Genomic DNA, 14,917 nt, shown 5'->3' with positions numbered 1-14,917 from the left:
AGTGGGCGATTTTAAGTTAAAATGGTCCTGAAGTAAGAACCAGATGTCTTATAAAAGGCAATATTAGCTACCCCCACGATGGATGGGCCCGGTGCGAGAAGAGGGATCCCTGCCAAGCGGGTTGCTGGTTTCACGCGGCATGGTGATTAAGCTCGTGATCTAATGGAACGGGCACATGTACGAATAATGCAAATTATGTACTTATGTAAAATTAAAAAAATTAATTACGAGCTTTAACTCTCCGTAGTGAAAATAAATGAATGCACAGTTATACATAGTATATATATACATACAGTCCTAGAGAGGCGCTATACATTAGCGTGTAGGTAGGTGTGCCTCCATAATTAATACAGTAAATGTACTGTAGGATTTTTTTTTTCAATACTGACGTAGTACTGTGGGGTTATAGTGATTCTATAACAAGACTTTTCAGGGAATAGTTTATGTAGAATTTCAGCTTTGGGTGTTGATGGTGGAGCGTAATGCTTCTTCCCTGAAGTCTTAGGGAGGCGTAGTTTTCTCCGTTTTCGGTTTACAAAACCGAAGTATTTTATTATACTACAAAGACTCTTCATTTCAATAGTTTGTTCTCGATGAGGCTAGCTATTGGTATTAGTACTAGAATTAAGAGAAAGTATAGGATGGATGCTAGTTGACCTATGATTATATAAGGATGTTCTACAGGTTGTCCTCCAATTCATGTTAAAGTTAGAAAATCTGCGATTAGCAGTCAGAAAAGGAATTGGCTGAAGGGTCGGAATATTATGCTTCGTTGTTTAGATGTATGAAGTAGGGGGACAAATAATAGAATGAGAATTGAGAGTAGTAAGGCTAGGACGCCCCCTAGTTTGTTGGGGATTGATCGTAGGATTGCGTATGCAAATAGAAAATATCATTCTGGTTTGATGTGTGCTGGAGTGTTGAGTGGGTTTGCTGGGGTGTAATTATCGGGGTCTCCTAGTAGGTCAGGCGCAAATAAGGTTAGTATAAGTAGGGCTAGAATTAATAGTAGGGCCCCTAAAATATCTTTGATTGTGTAATAAGGGTGAAATGGAATTTTGTCTATGTCAGATGGGATTCCTGTAGGGTTGTTAGATCCTGTTTCATGAAGGAATAGTAGGTGGACCATTGTTAGGGCTAGGATAATAAAGGGGAGGATGAAGTGAAAAGCGAAGAAGCGTGTTAATGTGGCTTTGTCTACGGAAAAACCACCTCAGATTCATTCGACTAGGGTAGTGCCGATGTAGGGAATGGCGGATAGGAGATTGGTAATGACAGTTGCACCTCAGAAGGATATTTGTCCTCATGGTAGGACATAGCCTACAAATGCAGTGGCTATAACTGTAAAGAGTAAGATTACTCCGATATTTCATGTTTCTTGGAAGATATAAGAGCCGTAGTAGAGACCACGTCCAATATGTGCATAAAGGCAGATAAAAAATATAGAAGCTCCATTTGCATGTAGATATCGGATAATTCAGCCATAGTTAACGTCTCGGCAGATATGTGTAACAGATGAAAAGGCTGTTGTGGTGTCTGGTGTGTAGTGTATTGCCAGGAATAGTCCTGTGAGAATTTGTATAATTAGGCAGAGGCCGAGTAAGGAGCCGAAATTTCATCATGAGGAAATATTTGCTGGAGTAGGGAGGTCAATGAATGCATTATTAATGATTTTTATTAGTGGGTGTGTTTTTCGAATGTTGGTCATTAGTGTTCTTATAGTTGAATACAACGATGATTTTTCATGTCATTAGTCATGGTTAGAGTCCATGTAAGAATGATGATAACATACATTGTTTTTATTATGAGTATTATTTTTGTAATTAGCTTTGTAGGAGTAGCTTCAAAACCTTCGCCTATTTATGGGGGTTTAGGGTTAATTGTAGGTGGTGGTGTTGGATGTGGTATTGTTTTAAATTTTGGGGGATCCTTTTTAGGTTTAATGGTGTTTTTGATTTATTTGGGAGGAATGTTAGTTGTATTTGGTTATACAACTGCTATGGCTACTGAGCAGTATCCTGAAGTTTGGGTTTCTAACAAAGTTGTATTAGGAGCATTTCTTTTAGGGTTAGTAGTAGAATTTTTAGTGGTGTTATATGTTCTGGAGAATGAAAAGATGGAGCTTGTGTTTGAGTTTAATGGGTTGGGAGATTGGGTTATTTATGATACGGGAGATTCTGGGTTTTTTAGTGAGGAAGCTATGGGTATTGCTGCTTTATACAGTTATGGAACTTGATTAGTGATTGTGACAGGTTGGTCTTTATTTATTGGTGTTGTGGTTATTATAGAGATTACTCGGGGCAATTAAATAGGATTAGGCTGAGAATAATAGTAATGAGAAAAGATAGGAAGTAAAGTTTAATAAGGCCTTGTTGATTTGAGGTTAATGTAGAGGCTTTTATTTGGATAAAACTTGCGGTTTTTGGTAGAATAATTTCTAGTCAGGCTAAGTCTAATAAGGATGTTGATAATTTTTGACTTATTGATAGGTTTAGATAAGGAGGTAAGCGGTGTATGGTTGTGGGAAAGTATCCTAATAGAGTTAAGAATTTAGAGAAATTAGAGGTATGGGTATGTTTTAGGTATTGTGTATTAAGGTTAATTTCGAATGCGAGGATGAAACCTAGAGTTGTTACTGTAAGAGCGGTTATTTTTAGATGTAGGGGTATTGTTATTAGAGGAGTGGTTATCGGGGGAATATTATTGGTTAGGATGAAGCCAGTGAAAATGCTTCCAACTAATAGACGTTTAATAGGGTTAATTAATAGAGGGTTATTTTCATTAATGTTGGTAAGGGGTGGGAATCGAGGTTGTCCTAGTAGTGTGAAGAAGATGATACGAGTACTGTAAATGGCAGTAAGGGAGGTGGCGGTTAGAGTTAATAGTAGGGCTCAGGCGTTGGTATAAGACGAAGTGGCGGCTTCAATGATAGGGTCTTTAGAGTAGAATCCGGCTAAAAATGGCATTCCCGTTAATGCAAGACATCCTACGATAAGGGCTGTTGTGGTGAAGGGAAGAATTTTGTATAGTCCTCCTATTTTTCGAATGTCTTGTTCGTTGTTTAAGTTGTGAATGATAGAGCCAGAACATAGAAATAGTATGGCCTTGAAGAAAGCGTGTGTACAGATGTGGAGGAATGCTAGATGAGGTTGGTTGAGGCCAATGGTTACTATTATTAAGCCTAGTTGGCTAGAAGTAGAGAAAGCAATGATTTTTTTAATATCATTTTGTGTGAGAGCACAGATAGCTGTAAATAGGGTTGTAAGGGCACCTAGAGAAAGAGCTATTGTTTGGGCGAATTTGTTATTCTCTATTAAAGGGTGAAAGCGGATAAGTAGAAAGATTCCTGCTACGACTATTGTGCTTGAATGGAGTAGGGCTGAAACTGGAGTAGGGCCCTCTATTGCTGAGGGGAGTCAGGGGTGGAGACCAAATTGGGCTGATTTTCCAGCTGCAGCTAGTACGAGTCCTATGAGAGGGAGATTTGGGGGGCTTTGGTTAAGTATAAAGATTTGTTGTAGGTCTCATGTGTTTGTGTTAGATAGAAATCATGCTATTGATAGGAGAAAGCCGATGTCTCCAATACGGTTGTATAGGATTGCTTGAAGAGCAGCTGTGTTTGCATCTGCTCGTCCAAATCATCAGCCAATAAGTAGAAAGGATATAATACCTACTCCCTCTCATCCGATGAAAAGTTGAAAAAGATTATTAGCTGTTACAAGGATAAGTATGGTAATGAGAAAGAGAAGGAGATATTTAAAGAATTGGTTAATATAAGGATCAGAGTGTATATATCATATTGAGAATTCTATAATAGATCATGTAATAAATAGTGCTACAGGAATAAATATGAGTGAGAAGTAATCTATTTTAAAGCTAAGTGTTAGTTTGAGAGTTTGAATAGTAACTCAGTGTCAGTTTGAAATAAGTATTTCTTGATTTGTGTGAAGATATATTATTGCTGGAATTAAGCTGGTAGTGAAAGCACAAAGAGTAATATTTTTTACATAATATTGGTATTTGTTATTTTTGTAGAGGTTAGTAGTAGATATTAGAATAGGGGCTATTAGGATTAGTAGTGTGAGTAAGATAAAGGATGTAAATATGTTTATTACTTTTATTTGGAGTTGCACCAAGTTTTTGGTTCCTAAGACCAATGGATAACTTCTATCCTTTAAAAGTTTGAAAAAGCCACAGTATTAGGTGTGGAAGCATGAGTTAGCAGTTCTTGCAGTACTTTTTCGGTAAATAAGAAGGCTATAACTTCTATTGCTAGTTTCACAAACTAGAATTTTTGTTAAATTATATTTACAGTAGAGGAAACCTATAATGATTTTGGGATTTAGAGATAGGAGTAATAATGGTATAATATGTAGGGCTATTAGAGCATGCTCTCGTGTAAAAGAGGGGGTGAGGTTATTGATATGGTGTGTATGTTTGCCGCGTTGTGTTATAATCAATATATATAGGGAGTATAGAGCTGTAATTACAATATTTATTCCTATTAGAATGATGGTAAGATTTGATCATGAGAAAGTTGATATGACTACGAGTAGCTCTCCAATTAAGTTAATGGTAGGGGGTAAAGCAAGATTTGTTAAGCTTGCCAGTAATCATCAAGTAGCTATTAGTGGAAGGAAAATTTGTAGGCCTCGTGCTAAAATTATAGTTCGACTGTGGGTTCGTTCATAGTTTGAATTTGCTAAACAGAATAATATAGAGGAAGTTAGGCCGTGGGCAATTATTAGGGCAGTAGCTCCTATGTAACTTCAAGGTGTTTGAATTAGGATGGCTGCGATGACGAGTGCTATATGGCTTACTGAAGAGTATGCGATAAGTGATTTTAAGTCTGTTTGGCGTAGACAGATAGAGCTGGTTATAATTATTCCTCAAAGAGATAGCACGAGAAATGGATAAGCTATATGTTCTGTTAAAGGGTTAAGTAGTGGTGTAATTCGTAGTATGCCGTAACCTCCTAGTTTTAGAAGCACGGCTGCAAGAACTATTGAACCTGCAATAGGAGCCTCTACATGTGCTTTAGGTAGTCAGAGATGTAATCCATAGAGGGGTATTTTTACTAGAAAAGCTATTATGCAGGCTAGTCATATTAGAGTATTGGATCAAGATGGGGGTAATGGTTGGACTCAATGTTGTAGTAAAAGAAAATTTAGGGTTCCTATTGTGTTTTGTAAATATGTTAGTGCTACTAGTAATGGGAGAGACCCAATTAATGTATAGAATAAGAAATAAAGTCCTGCGTTGAGTCGTTCTGTTTGATTACCTCAGCGAGTAATAATAATCAGGGTTGGAACTAGTGTTGCTTCGAATATAATGTAGAATAAGATTAGTTCTGTGGCAGTGAATGTTATAATTAAAAATGCTTGTAGTATAATTAGTATTGTGATATAGAGTTTTTTTCGGATAAGTGGTTCTTTAAGAAGATGATATTGACTTGCTATTAGTATTAGAGGGAGAAGTCATATTGTTAATATTAGAAGTGGTGTGGAAAGGGAGTCAGAGAAGAATGTTAGGGAATAATTAAGGCTATTATCATTGAATTGATTGAGGAGTAGAAGGCTTGTAAAGCTAATTAGTAAGCTATGGGCTGTGGAGTTAATTCAGATGTAACTATTTTTTGATAATCAGGTTAATGGTATTAGTATAATAGTAGGAATAATAAATTTTAGCATTGAAGAAGGTTAAGATTTTGTACATAGTCAGTGCCATATGTATTGGAGATTATAACTAGTAGAGCTAGTCCGATGGCTGCTTCACAGGCTGCAAATACTAGAAGAATGATTGGCATCATGCTAGCTAGGGTGAAGTGTGAGTTTAGGACTACAAGAGCTATTAAAATGAAGAGTGATAGCATTATACCTTCTATGCAAAGTAGTGCAGATATTAGGTGAGATCGATATATTAATAGACCTATAAAAGATAAGGTGAAAGCTATAATAATATTTATATGGACTAGAGACACTTGGTATTTGTGATTTTTGGGTCACAGTCTAGTGAGTCGAAATCACTTATTTTAGTTTAAACTAAATACCATATTCAGCTCATTCTAGGCCTTTTTGGGTTCACTCATAAGCTAGGCTAGCTGCTAGTAAGGAAATTAAGAATAGGGCTATAGTAAGTATTGTATTTAGATTATTTGTTTGGATTGCTCAGGGAAGAGGAAGTAGAAGGGCAATTTCTAGGTCAAAGAGGAGAAAGGTGATTGCTACTAAGAAAAATTTTATGGAGAATGGTAGGCGGGCAGATCCTATGGGGTCGAACCCACATTCATAGGGACTTGTTTTTTCTGCGTATGTGTTTAACTGGGGTAGTCAGAAAGCGATAATTACGAGTAATAGGGCTAGGGCTATATTTGTTGATAGTGTTAATAGAAGATTTATTGTTCTTTTTCGGGGTATACCGAAACTAACTGATTGGAAGTCAGTTGTACTTGTTAATACTAAAAGGACTATGAACCTCATCAATAGATAGATACGTAGAGAAATAGTCATACGACATCTACGAAATGTCAGTATCAAGCAGCGGCTTCAAAGCCGAAATGGTGGCTTGATGTAAAATGAAATTTTATTTGGCGTAGAAAGCAGACAATAAGGAAAGTAGATCCAATAATAACATGTAGTCCATGAAAGCCAGTGGCTACAAAGAATGTTGATCCATAGATTCCATCTGAGATTGTAAAGGGGGCTTCATAATATTCTGATGCTTGTAGTAGAGTAAAATAAATACCAAGCATAATTGTGATGAAGAGGGCTTGGAGTATATGTTTACGGTTTCCTTCTATAAGGCTATGATGAGCTCAGGTGATGGATACGCCAGAGGCTAGTAGTACAGATGTATTGAGAAGTGGGACTTCTAGAGGATTTAGGGGATAAATTCCTGTTGGAGGCCAACATCCACCTAGTTCAGGAGTAGGGGCAAGGCTTGAGTGATAGAAGGCTCAGAAAAAGCCTGTAAAGAATAAAACTTCAGATAAGATGAATAGGATTATGCCATATCGAAGTCCTTTTTGGACTGTTGGTGTATGGTGACCTTGAAAGGTGCTTTCTCGGATTACATCTCGTCATCATTGGGAAACTGTTAAGATAATTGTTAGTAAGCCTAAAGCGAGTAGGAGAATTGAGTTAAAGTGGAATCATATAATTAGTCCTGATGTTATTAGAAGTGCTGAGAGAGCTCCTGTAAGGGGCCAAGGGCTAGGATTTACTATATGGTAGGAGTGAGTTTGGTGGGTCATTATGTATTATCATGCAAATATAGGCTTACTAGGAGAGTAAATACGTAAGCTTGGATTAAGGCAACGGCGAATTCAAGAATAGTTAATAGAATGAGGATTATGAATGTAATGAGGGCTACAGACAGGTTAATGCTTATTAGTACTAGGGTTGTTTTTCCAATTAGATGTATTAATAGGTGTCCTGCTGTAATGTTGGCAGTTAGTCGTACAGCTAGTGCTACTGGTTGGATGAACAGGCTGATAGTTTCGATAATTACTAATATAGGAATAAGGAAAGTAGGTGTGCCTTGTGGTAGGAGGTGAGCTAAGGATATTTTTGTTTTGTTACGAAAACCTGTAATTACTGCACCGGCTCATAGAGGGATAGCTATTCCAATGTTTATAGAGAGTTGTGTAGTGGGTGTAAATGAGTGGGGTAATATTCCAAGAAGGTTTGTAGAAGCAATAAATAAGAGAAGTGAAATTAGTATTAGGGATCAAGTTTGACCTTTAGGGCTGTGTGTATTTATTAATTGTTTTGATGTGAGTTTAGTTAGTCACTGTTGGAGGGAGATTGTACGGTTATTAATTAGTCGGTTTGATGTAGGAAATAGAATGGTAGGGAATATAATGATTAGAGTAATAATAGGGAGACCTAATATTATTGGGATTGTGAAAGAGGCAAATAGATTTTCGTTCATTTATTATTTCAAGGGGTTTGTTGGTTTTGTGATTTAATAGTCGTCTTGGGGTTAAGATGGTAAAAGTGCTTTGAGATTTTTAGTTGAAATAATATAAAGAGAGTTAGTAGTATTGATAAAATAACGAGAAGTCATGTTGATGTATCTAGTTGTGGCATATCATTAAGGAAAGTTTATGCTTTCAATCTTTAACTTAAAAGGTTAACGCTGGTTTAGCTTCTTAATGAAATTATAATATAGATGTAGACCATTTTTCAAAATTTTCTAAGGGTACTATTTCGAGGACAATTGGTATAAAACTATGGTTAGAACCACAGATTTCTGAACATTGTCCGTAAAACAAACCTGGTCGTGTTGATATTAAAGTTGTTTGATTTAGACGTCCAGGAATAGCATCTGTTTTTAATCCCAGAGAGGGTACAGCTCATGAATGTAGTACATCTTCGGAAGATACTAGTACTCGGATTGTTATTTCTATGGGTAATACCATTCGGTTATCTACTTCTAGTAGTCGCAGGTCTCCAGGTTTTAAATCTGATGTTGGAATCATATATGAATCAAAGTTTAGGTCTTCATAGTCTGTATATTCATAGCTTCAGTATCATTGGTGGCCTATGGTTTTAACTGTGAGAGAGGGGTTATTGATCTCATCTATTATGTAAAGGATTCGTAATGAAGGGAGGGCGATTATGATTAGGATAATAGCTGGGAGAATAGTTCAAATAGTCTCTACTTCTTGAGCATCTATTGTACTAGTGTGTGTTAATTTGGTTGTAAGTATTAGAGTAATAATATATAGAACTAATGAGCTAATTAGGAAGACAATTATTAGTGTATGATCATGGAAATGTAAGAGTTCTTCTATAATAGGTGATGTTGCGTCTTGAAAACCTAGTTGGAGAGGATATGCCATAGAGATATACAGGATTTTCACTTGTGATTTAACTTTGACAAAGTTATGTAAGACTTTACTAATACCTCATTTATAAAGAAAGACATAGTGGTTATGGTGTTGGCTTGAAACCAATTATAGGAGGTTCGATTCCTTCCTTTCTTGATCATTTTGGATTGACGAATGCTGGTTCTTCAAATGTATGGTATGGTGGAGGGCACCCATTTAGTCATTCAAGATTGGTAGAAGTTAGATCTACTGTTAATACTTCTCGTTTAGATGCGAATGCTTCTCAGATAATAAAAATTATTAGTATGACTGCTGTTAGTGAGATGAATGAGCCTATTGATGAGATAGTATTTCATGTTGTGTAAGCATCTGGGTAATCTGAGTATCGTCGAGGTATGCCGGATAAGCCTAGGAAATGTTGAGGAAAAAATGTTAGGTTTACACCTACAAATATAATTACGAAATGAATTTTTGCTCATGTTGAGTTGAGTGTATATCCTGAGAATAGGGGAAATCAGTGGACAAATCCTCCTATGATGGCAAAGACAGCTCCTATTGAAAGTACATAATGGAAGTGAGCAACTACGTAATAGGTATCATGAAGTACGATATCTAAAGATGAGTTAGCCAGGACAATGCCGGTTAAGCCGCCTACAGTAAAGAGGAAAATAAAGCCTAGGGCTCATATTAAAGCGGGAGATCATTTAATGTTTCCTCCATGAAGCGTTGCTAGTCAACTAAAAACTTTGACTCCTGTAGGAATAGCAATAATTATAGTGGCTGATGTAAAGTATGCTCGCGTATCGACGTCTATTCCGACTGTAAATATATGATGGGCTCATACAATAAAGCCTAGAAATCCGATGGAAACTATAGCTCAAACTATCCCTATATACCCAAAAGGTTCTTTTTTTCCTGAATAATAGGTTACGATGTGTGAGATTATCCCAAAGCCAGGCAGAATTAGAATATATACTTCGGGATGGCCAAAGAATCAGAAAAGATGTTGATATAGGATTGGATCTCCTCCTCCTGCAGGATCAAAAAAGGTTGTATTTAGATTTCGGTCTGTTAGTAGTATAGTAATTCCAGCTGCTAGAACGGGTAATGATAGTAGAAGTAGTACTGCTGTGACTAGAACTGATCATACGAATAAAGGTGTTTGATATTGAGTTATAGCGGGAGGTTTTATATTAATAATAGTTGTAATAAAGTTGATAGCTCCTAGGATTGAGGATGCACCTGCTAAGTGTAGGGAAAAAATGGTAAGATCGACAGAGGCTCCTGCATGTGCTAGATTTCCGGCTAAAGGGGGATATACAGTTCAGCCTGTACCTGCACCAGCTTCAATTATTGAGGACGCTATAAGTAGTAGGAAGGAAGGAGGAAGTAGCCAGAAGCTTATGTTGTTTATACGAGGGAAGGCTATGTCGGGTGATCCAATTATTAAGGGGACTAATCAATTCCCAAATCCGCCGATTATGATGGGTATAACTATGAAAAAGATTATTACAAAGGCGTGGGCTGTTACTAGTACATTATAGACTTGGTCATCTCCGATTAATGTACCAGGTTGACCTAGTTCAGCACGAATTAATAAGCTTAGGCCGGTGCCCACTATTCCTGCTCAGGCACCAAATAGTAGGTATAAAGTGCCAATATCTTTATGATTAGTTGAGAATAGTCAGCGATTTATGAACATAGGTAAAATGGCCGAGTAGGTATTAGACTGTAAATCTAAAGACAGAGGTAGAGTCCTCTTTTTGCCAAGTCCTGTAGTGAATAGTCATTTTGAATTGCAAATTCAAAGAAGCAGCTTCAACCCTGCCGGGACTTCTCCCGCCTTTTTTTTCTCGCGGCGGGAGAAGTAGATTGAAGCCAGTTGACTAGGGTATTTAGCTGTTAACTAAAAATTCGTGGGAAATGTATCCCTCCAATCTAGTGAGGACTTAGCTTAATAAAAGTGTTTGATTTGCATTCAATTGATGTAAGATATGATCTTGCAGTCCTTATAGGCAGAAGCTAAGTAGACTATACTTGCTTAAAGCTTTGAAGGCTTTTGGTCTAGTTTAACCTAAGCTTCTATAGTAGAATGGAGATTATTGGTGTGAGGGGTAGGAGTATTGTAGATATTACAATTGCTGTTGGTAGAAGGATTATTCGTTTTGTGGAGTGAAATTGTCATTTTATTTTTATATTGTTTATGGAGGGAAATAAGGTTAGTGCTGTGGAATAAGTGAGGCGTATGTAGAAATATAAGTTGAGTAGTGCTGTTATAGCTATAAGTGTTGGTAGGATAAGGGTATCGTTTTTTGTCAGTTCTTGAATGATTATTCATTTAGGTATAAATCCTGAGAGTGGAGGGAGTCCTCCTATTGAGAGTAGGGTAAGTATGGTGAGGGTTGTGGTGATAGGTATTTTATTTCATATTTGGGATAATGATAGTGTGGTGGTAGTAGAGTTTTGGATTAGTAATATAAATATTGTGAAGGTTATTATAATGTATATTAATAGGTTTAGTAGAGTTAAAGTTGGATTGTATAGTAAAATAGTTGTTATTCATCCTATATGGGCAATTGATGAATAAGCTATGATCTTTCGGAGTTGTGTTTGGTTTAGTCCACCTCAGCCTCCAATTAGGATTGAGAGTATGGATATAGTTAATATTAAGTTTAAGTTAATAGATGATGAGATTTGGTAAAGGATTGACAATGGTGCGAGTTTTTGTCATGTGAGTAGGATTAGGCCTGTAATTAGGGGAACACCTTGTGTTACTTCGGGTACTCAGAAGTGGAATGGGGATAATCCTAGTTTGATGGCTAGGGCTATTGTTATTAGTGTTGATGCTGTTGGATTAAAAAGGTTTATGATAGTTCATTGACCGGAGTATATTGAGTTAATAATGATGGCTATTATAAGAAGTATAGATGCAGTGGCTTGTGTTAAAAAATATTTAGTTGAAGCTTCTGTAGCTCGGGGGTTGGGAATTTTTATTATAATGGGGATAATAGCTATTGTGTTTATTTCAAATCCGATTCAGGCAAATAATCAGTGGGAGCTAGTTATTACGATTGTCGTACTTAGAATGAGGGTTGTTAGAATAATGATGGAGATGAGTGGATTTATTAGTATGGGAAGGATATAAACCAACATTTTCGGGGTATGGGCCCGATAGCTTATTTAGCTGACCTTACTATAGATTATAGTGTAATATGGTAGCACGGAGAACTTTGAATTCTTAAGGGTAGGTTCGATTCCTATTATTCTAGAAATAAGAGGGCTTAAACCTCTATTGTTTACTCTATCAAAGTAATTCTTTTGTCAGACATATTTCTTTGATTATGTTTGGGGAGGAATGCTTGCTGTTATAATGGGTAATGACACGTGTCATATACAGAGGGCTAGTGTTAGGGGAAGAAAATTTTTTCAGAGTAGGTGTATTAGTTGATCATATCGGAAGCGTGGGTAGGATGCTCGAATTCATAAGAATGATATTGTGAGTAGTAGTGTTTTGAGAATAAGATTTGTTGTGTATAGTTCTGGTATGTAGGGGTCGTGAAATGTTCCTAAGAAGAGGATGGTTGTAAATATATTTATTATGATAATATTAGCATATTCTGCTAAGAAGAATAAAGCAAAAGGTCCTGCTGCATATTCTACATTAAAGCCGGATACGAGTTCTGATTCTCCTTCTGTTAGGTCAAAAGGAGCTCGATTAGTTTCTGCTAGTGTAGAGATAAATCATATTATAGCTAATGGTCAAGAGGGGAACAGTAATCATAATTGTTCTTGTGTTGTGATTAGTGTGGATAGGGTGAAGGAGCCATTTATTAGAAGTACTGATAGGAGAATAATAGCTAGTGTTACTTCATATGAAATTGTTTGTGCTACTGCTCGGAGGGCACCGATTAATGCGTATTTTGAATTAGAGGCTCAGCCTGATCATAGGATGGAGTAGACAGCTAGACTAGATATTGCTAGTATAAATAGTACTCCTAAGTTTATGTTGAGAAGAGGGTGTGGTATGGGTAGTGGACATCATATTGTGAGGGCTAGGGTAAGAGCAAGAATTGGTGCAATGATGAATATAGTTGTAGAGGATGTAGCTGGTCGTAAAGGTTCTTTGGTAAATAGTTTAATTGCATCAGCAAATGGTTGGAGTAAGCCATGTGGGCCTACGATGTTTGGTCCTTTTCGGAGTTGCATGTAACCTAGGATTTTACGTTCTACTAATGTTAAGAATGCTACGGCTAGAAGAATAGGGAGTATGAGTATTAGGATGTTAATTATAAACATTTTGTTGGGGAGAGGATTTGAACCTCTGGATGTAAAAGTTTAAGTTTTATGCAATTGCCGGACTCTGCCACCTCAACAAAGCCCTGGTCTTGGGCAGATATAGTTTACGCTTATTTATTAAATTGAGATTAAATCATTAATTATTTGAAGGCGCTTTTTTAAAGTTGGCCTTATTTCTCTTGTCCTTTCGTACTGGGAGAAATGCGTAATAGATAGAAACCGACCTGGATTACTCCGGTCTGAACTCAGATCACGTAGGACTTTAATCGTTGAACAAACGAACCCTTAATAGCGGCTACACCATTAGGATGTCCTGATCCAACATCGAGGTCGTAAACCCTATTGTCGATATGGACTCTAGAATAGGATTGCGCTGTTATCCCTAGGGTAACTTGTTCCGTTGATCAAAAAATTTTGGATCAATAAATGATATGATACTTTGGCTAGTAGGCCTAGGTTTTAATCATTCGGAGGTTTTTTTGTACTCCGAGGTCACCCCAACCGAAATTGTCAACCCATATAAAATTTTGTTATTCCTTGGTGGTTAGTATTTATGATTTTTTGGGTTGGTTAATTAAAGCTCCATAGGGTCTTCTCGTCTTATTTTATTATTCCCGCCTTTTCACGGGAAGGTCAATTTCACTGATTAAAAGTAAGAGACAGTAAAACCCTCGTGTGGCCATTCATACAAGTCCTTATTTAAAGAACAAATGATTATGCTACCTTTGCACGGTCAGGATACCGCGGCCGTTTAACGATTGTCACTGGGCAGGCAGTGCCTCTAATACTAGTTATGCTAGAGGTGATGTTTTTGGTAAACAGGCGGGGTTTATGTTTGCCGAGTTCCTTTTACTTTTTTTAATCTTTCCTTAATGCACACCTGTGTTGGGTTAACAGTATATTTAATAAATAATTTAGTGTTTGGTTTTATTTATTAGTTGTTAACTATCAGTATAGTATTAGTTACTGATATAAGCTTGTGCGAGGAGAAAATTTTCTTGTTACTCATATTAACAGTATTGCTTCTATGTTTATATAGATTAGTCCAATAGTCAAGCTAGGAGTTTATTTATCTATTATTGGGATTAAACATTATTTTAGTGTTGAGCTTGAACGCTTTCTTAATTGGTGGCTGCTTTTAGGCCAACTATGGTTATAATGTTTATTTTACTCTCTAGTTAAGGTTGTATCCATTTCTAAAAAGCTGTACCTTTTTAGACTAACAATTAAATATACATTAAGACTTAAAGTGTTCGTTAGTATTATTTAATGTTGAACTGAAATTCCTTTCTTGGACAACCAGCTATTACCAGGCTCGTTAGGCTTTTCACCTCTACTTACAGATCTTCTCACTATTTTGCTACATAGATGAGTTTGTTCTATTTACTGTCCATAAGTAGCTCGTCTGGTTTCGGGTAGTTTAACTTAAGGTCTCTTTGCTAAATTACTACTAGTTAAATCATTATGCAAAAGGTACAAGGGGTAAGCTTTGCTTTTTTTTACTTTTAATGTATTCTTTCATCTTTCCCTTACGGTACTTTCTCTATAGCGCCAACAGTAGATTAAATTTCTATCTCCTATACTTTAAATACATGGTAAATGTTTTATTTAGTTAAGGTTTGATAATATTGAAGTGAATTAGGTTGGGCTAGAATTGGTTCAAGGTATACACGGACTGTGGAATCTTCTAGGTGTAAACTAGATGCTTTATTTAAGCTATATCTTGTTTTGTCCAAGCACACCTTCCAGTATGCTTACCTTGTTACGACTTGTCTCCTCTCGCAAAGT

At 36.6% G+C, this 14,917-nt stretch overlaps 13 protein-coding genes across 13 annotated transcripts, besides 25 other annotated features; 1 reads left to right on the top strand and 12 right to left on the bottom strand. All coding sequences in view use genetic code 2, as the record gives it.

Annotated features, from left to right (window-relative positions):
- Positions 1 to 431: part of a D loop that runs on past the window's edge.
- Positions 431 to 498, top strand: a tRNA (tRNA-Pro).
- Positions 498 to 568, bottom strand: a tRNA (tRNA-Thr).
- On the bottom strand, positions 569 to 1,708 carry CYTB (cytochrome b). The gene has a single exon. It carries the CDS (start codon positions 1,706 to 1,708, stop codon positions 569 to 571), a length of 1,140 nt encoding a protein of 379 aa, YP_008379332.1.
- Positions 1,709 to 1,712: 4 nt separating this feature from the next.
- Positions 1,713 to 1,780, top strand: a tRNA (tRNA-Glu).
- ND6 (NADH dehydrogenase subunit 6) lies at positions 1,781 to 2,308 on the top strand. Its single transcript has one exon. The coding sequence runs from the start codon at positions 1,781 to 1,783 to the stop codon at positions 2,306 to 2,308; it is 528 nt and encodes a 175-aa protein (YP_008379331.1).
- Positions 2,292 to 4,112, bottom strand: ND5 (NADH dehydrogenase subunit 5). The gene has a single exon. The coding sequence runs from the start codon at positions 4,110 to 4,112 to the stop codon at positions 2,292 to 2,294; it is 1,821 nt and encodes a 606-aa protein (YP_008379330.1).
- Positions 4,113 to 4,182, bottom strand: a tRNA (tRNA-Leu).
- A 1-nt stretch (position 4,183) lies between these two features.
- Positions 4,184 to 4,243, bottom strand: a tRNA (tRNA-Ser).
- Positions 4,244 to 4,312, bottom strand: a tRNA (tRNA-His).
- Positions 4,313 to 5,690, bottom strand: ND4 (NADH dehydrogenase subunit 4). Its single transcript has one exon. A coding segment is annotated over exon 1 (1,378 nt).
- Positions 5,684 to 5,980, bottom strand: ND4L (NADH dehydrogenase subunit 4L). The gene has a single exon. It carries the CDS (start codon positions 5,978 to 5,980, stop codon positions 5,684 to 5,686), a length of 297 nt encoding a protein of 98 aa, YP_008379328.1.
- Positions 5,981 to 6,051, bottom strand: a tRNA (tRNA-Arg).
- Positions 6,052 to 6,398, bottom strand: ND3 (NADH dehydrogenase subunit 3). Its single transcript has one exon. A coding segment is annotated over exon 1 (347 nt).
- Positions 6,399 to 6,467, bottom strand: a tRNA (tRNA-Gly).
- COIII (cytochrome c oxidase subunit III) lies at positions 6,468 to 7,252 on the bottom strand. The gene has a single exon. A coding segment is annotated over exon 1 (785 nt).
- On the bottom strand, positions 7,252 to 7,932 carry ATP6 (ATP synthase F0 subunit 6). The gene has a single exon. The coding sequence runs from the start codon at positions 7,930 to 7,932 to the stop codon at positions 7,252 to 7,254; it is 681 nt and encodes a 226-aa protein (YP_008379325.1).
- Positions 7,893 to 8,090, bottom strand: ATP8 (ATP synthase F0 subunit 8). The gene has a single exon. It carries the CDS (start codon positions 8,088 to 8,090, stop codon positions 7,893 to 7,895), a length of 198 nt encoding a protein of 65 aa, YP_008379324.1.
- Positions 8,091 to 8,094: 4 nt separating this feature from the next.
- Positions 8,095 to 8,158, bottom strand: a tRNA (tRNA-Lys).
- A 3-nt stretch (positions 8,159 to 8,161) lies between these two features.
- COII (cytochrome c oxidase subunit II) lies at positions 8,162 to 8,845 on the bottom strand. The gene has a single exon. It carries the CDS (start codon positions 8,843 to 8,845, stop codon positions 8,162 to 8,164), a length of 684 nt encoding a protein of 227 aa, YP_008379323.1.
- Positions 8,846 to 8,913, bottom strand: a tRNA (tRNA-Asp).
- Positions 8,914 to 8,920: 7 nt separating this feature from the next.
- Positions 8,921 to 8,989, top strand: a tRNA (tRNA-Ser).
- COI (cytochrome c oxidase subunit I) lies at positions 8,985 to 10,535 on the bottom strand. The gene has a single exon. The coding sequence runs from the start codon at positions 10,533 to 10,535 to the stop codon at positions 8,985 to 8,987; it is 1,551 nt and encodes a 516-aa protein (YP_008379322.1).
- A 1-nt stretch (position 10,536) lies between these two features.
- Positions 10,537 to 10,602, top strand: a tRNA (tRNA-Tyr).
- Positions 10,603 to 10,669, top strand: a tRNA (tRNA-Cys).
- Positions 10,667 to 10,701: an origin of replication.
- Positions 10,702 to 10,775, top strand: a tRNA (tRNA-Asn).
- A 1-nt stretch (position 10,776) lies between these two features.
- Positions 10,777 to 10,845, top strand: a tRNA (tRNA-Ala).
- A 4-nt stretch (positions 10,846 to 10,849) lies between these two features.
- Positions 10,850 to 10,917, bottom strand: a tRNA (tRNA-Trp).
- ND2 (NADH dehydrogenase subunit 2) lies at positions 10,918 to 11,959 on the bottom strand. The gene has a single exon. A coding segment is annotated over exon 1 (1,042 nt).
- Positions 11,960 to 12,028, bottom strand: a tRNA (tRNA-Met).
- Position 12,029: 1 nt separating this feature from the next.
- Positions 12,030 to 12,102, top strand: a tRNA (tRNA-Gln).
- Positions 12,100 to 12,168, bottom strand: a tRNA (tRNA-Ile).
- A 4-nt stretch (positions 12,169 to 12,172) lies between these two features.
- On the bottom strand, positions 12,173 to 13,129 carry ND1 (NADH dehydrogenase subunit 1). The gene has a single exon. The coding sequence runs from the start codon at positions 13,127 to 13,129 to the stop codon at positions 12,173 to 12,175; it is 957 nt and encodes a 318-aa protein (YP_008379320.1).
- A 4-nt stretch (positions 13,130 to 13,133) lies between these two features.
- Positions 13,134 to 13,208, bottom strand: a tRNA (tRNA-Leu).
- Positions 13,207 to 14,788, bottom strand: an rRNA (16S ribosomal RNA).
- Positions 14,789 to 14,855, bottom strand: a tRNA (tRNA-Val).
- Position 14,856: 1 nt separating this feature from the next.
- Positions 14,857 to 14,917, bottom strand: part of an rRNA (12S ribosomal RNA) that runs on past the window's edge.

This window comes from Mesoplodon densirostris, mitochondrion (assembly GCF_025265405.1).
Source record: "Mesoplodon densirostris isolate SWFSC ID z0004010 mitochondrion, complete genome".
Lineage (NCBI taxonomy): Eukaryota > Metazoa > Chordata > Mammalia > Artiodactyla > Ziphiidae > Mesoplodon > Mesoplodon densirostris.
Note: the sequence above shows the minus strand (reverse complement) of the source record. Positions and strands in the feature narration are given on the sequence as shown.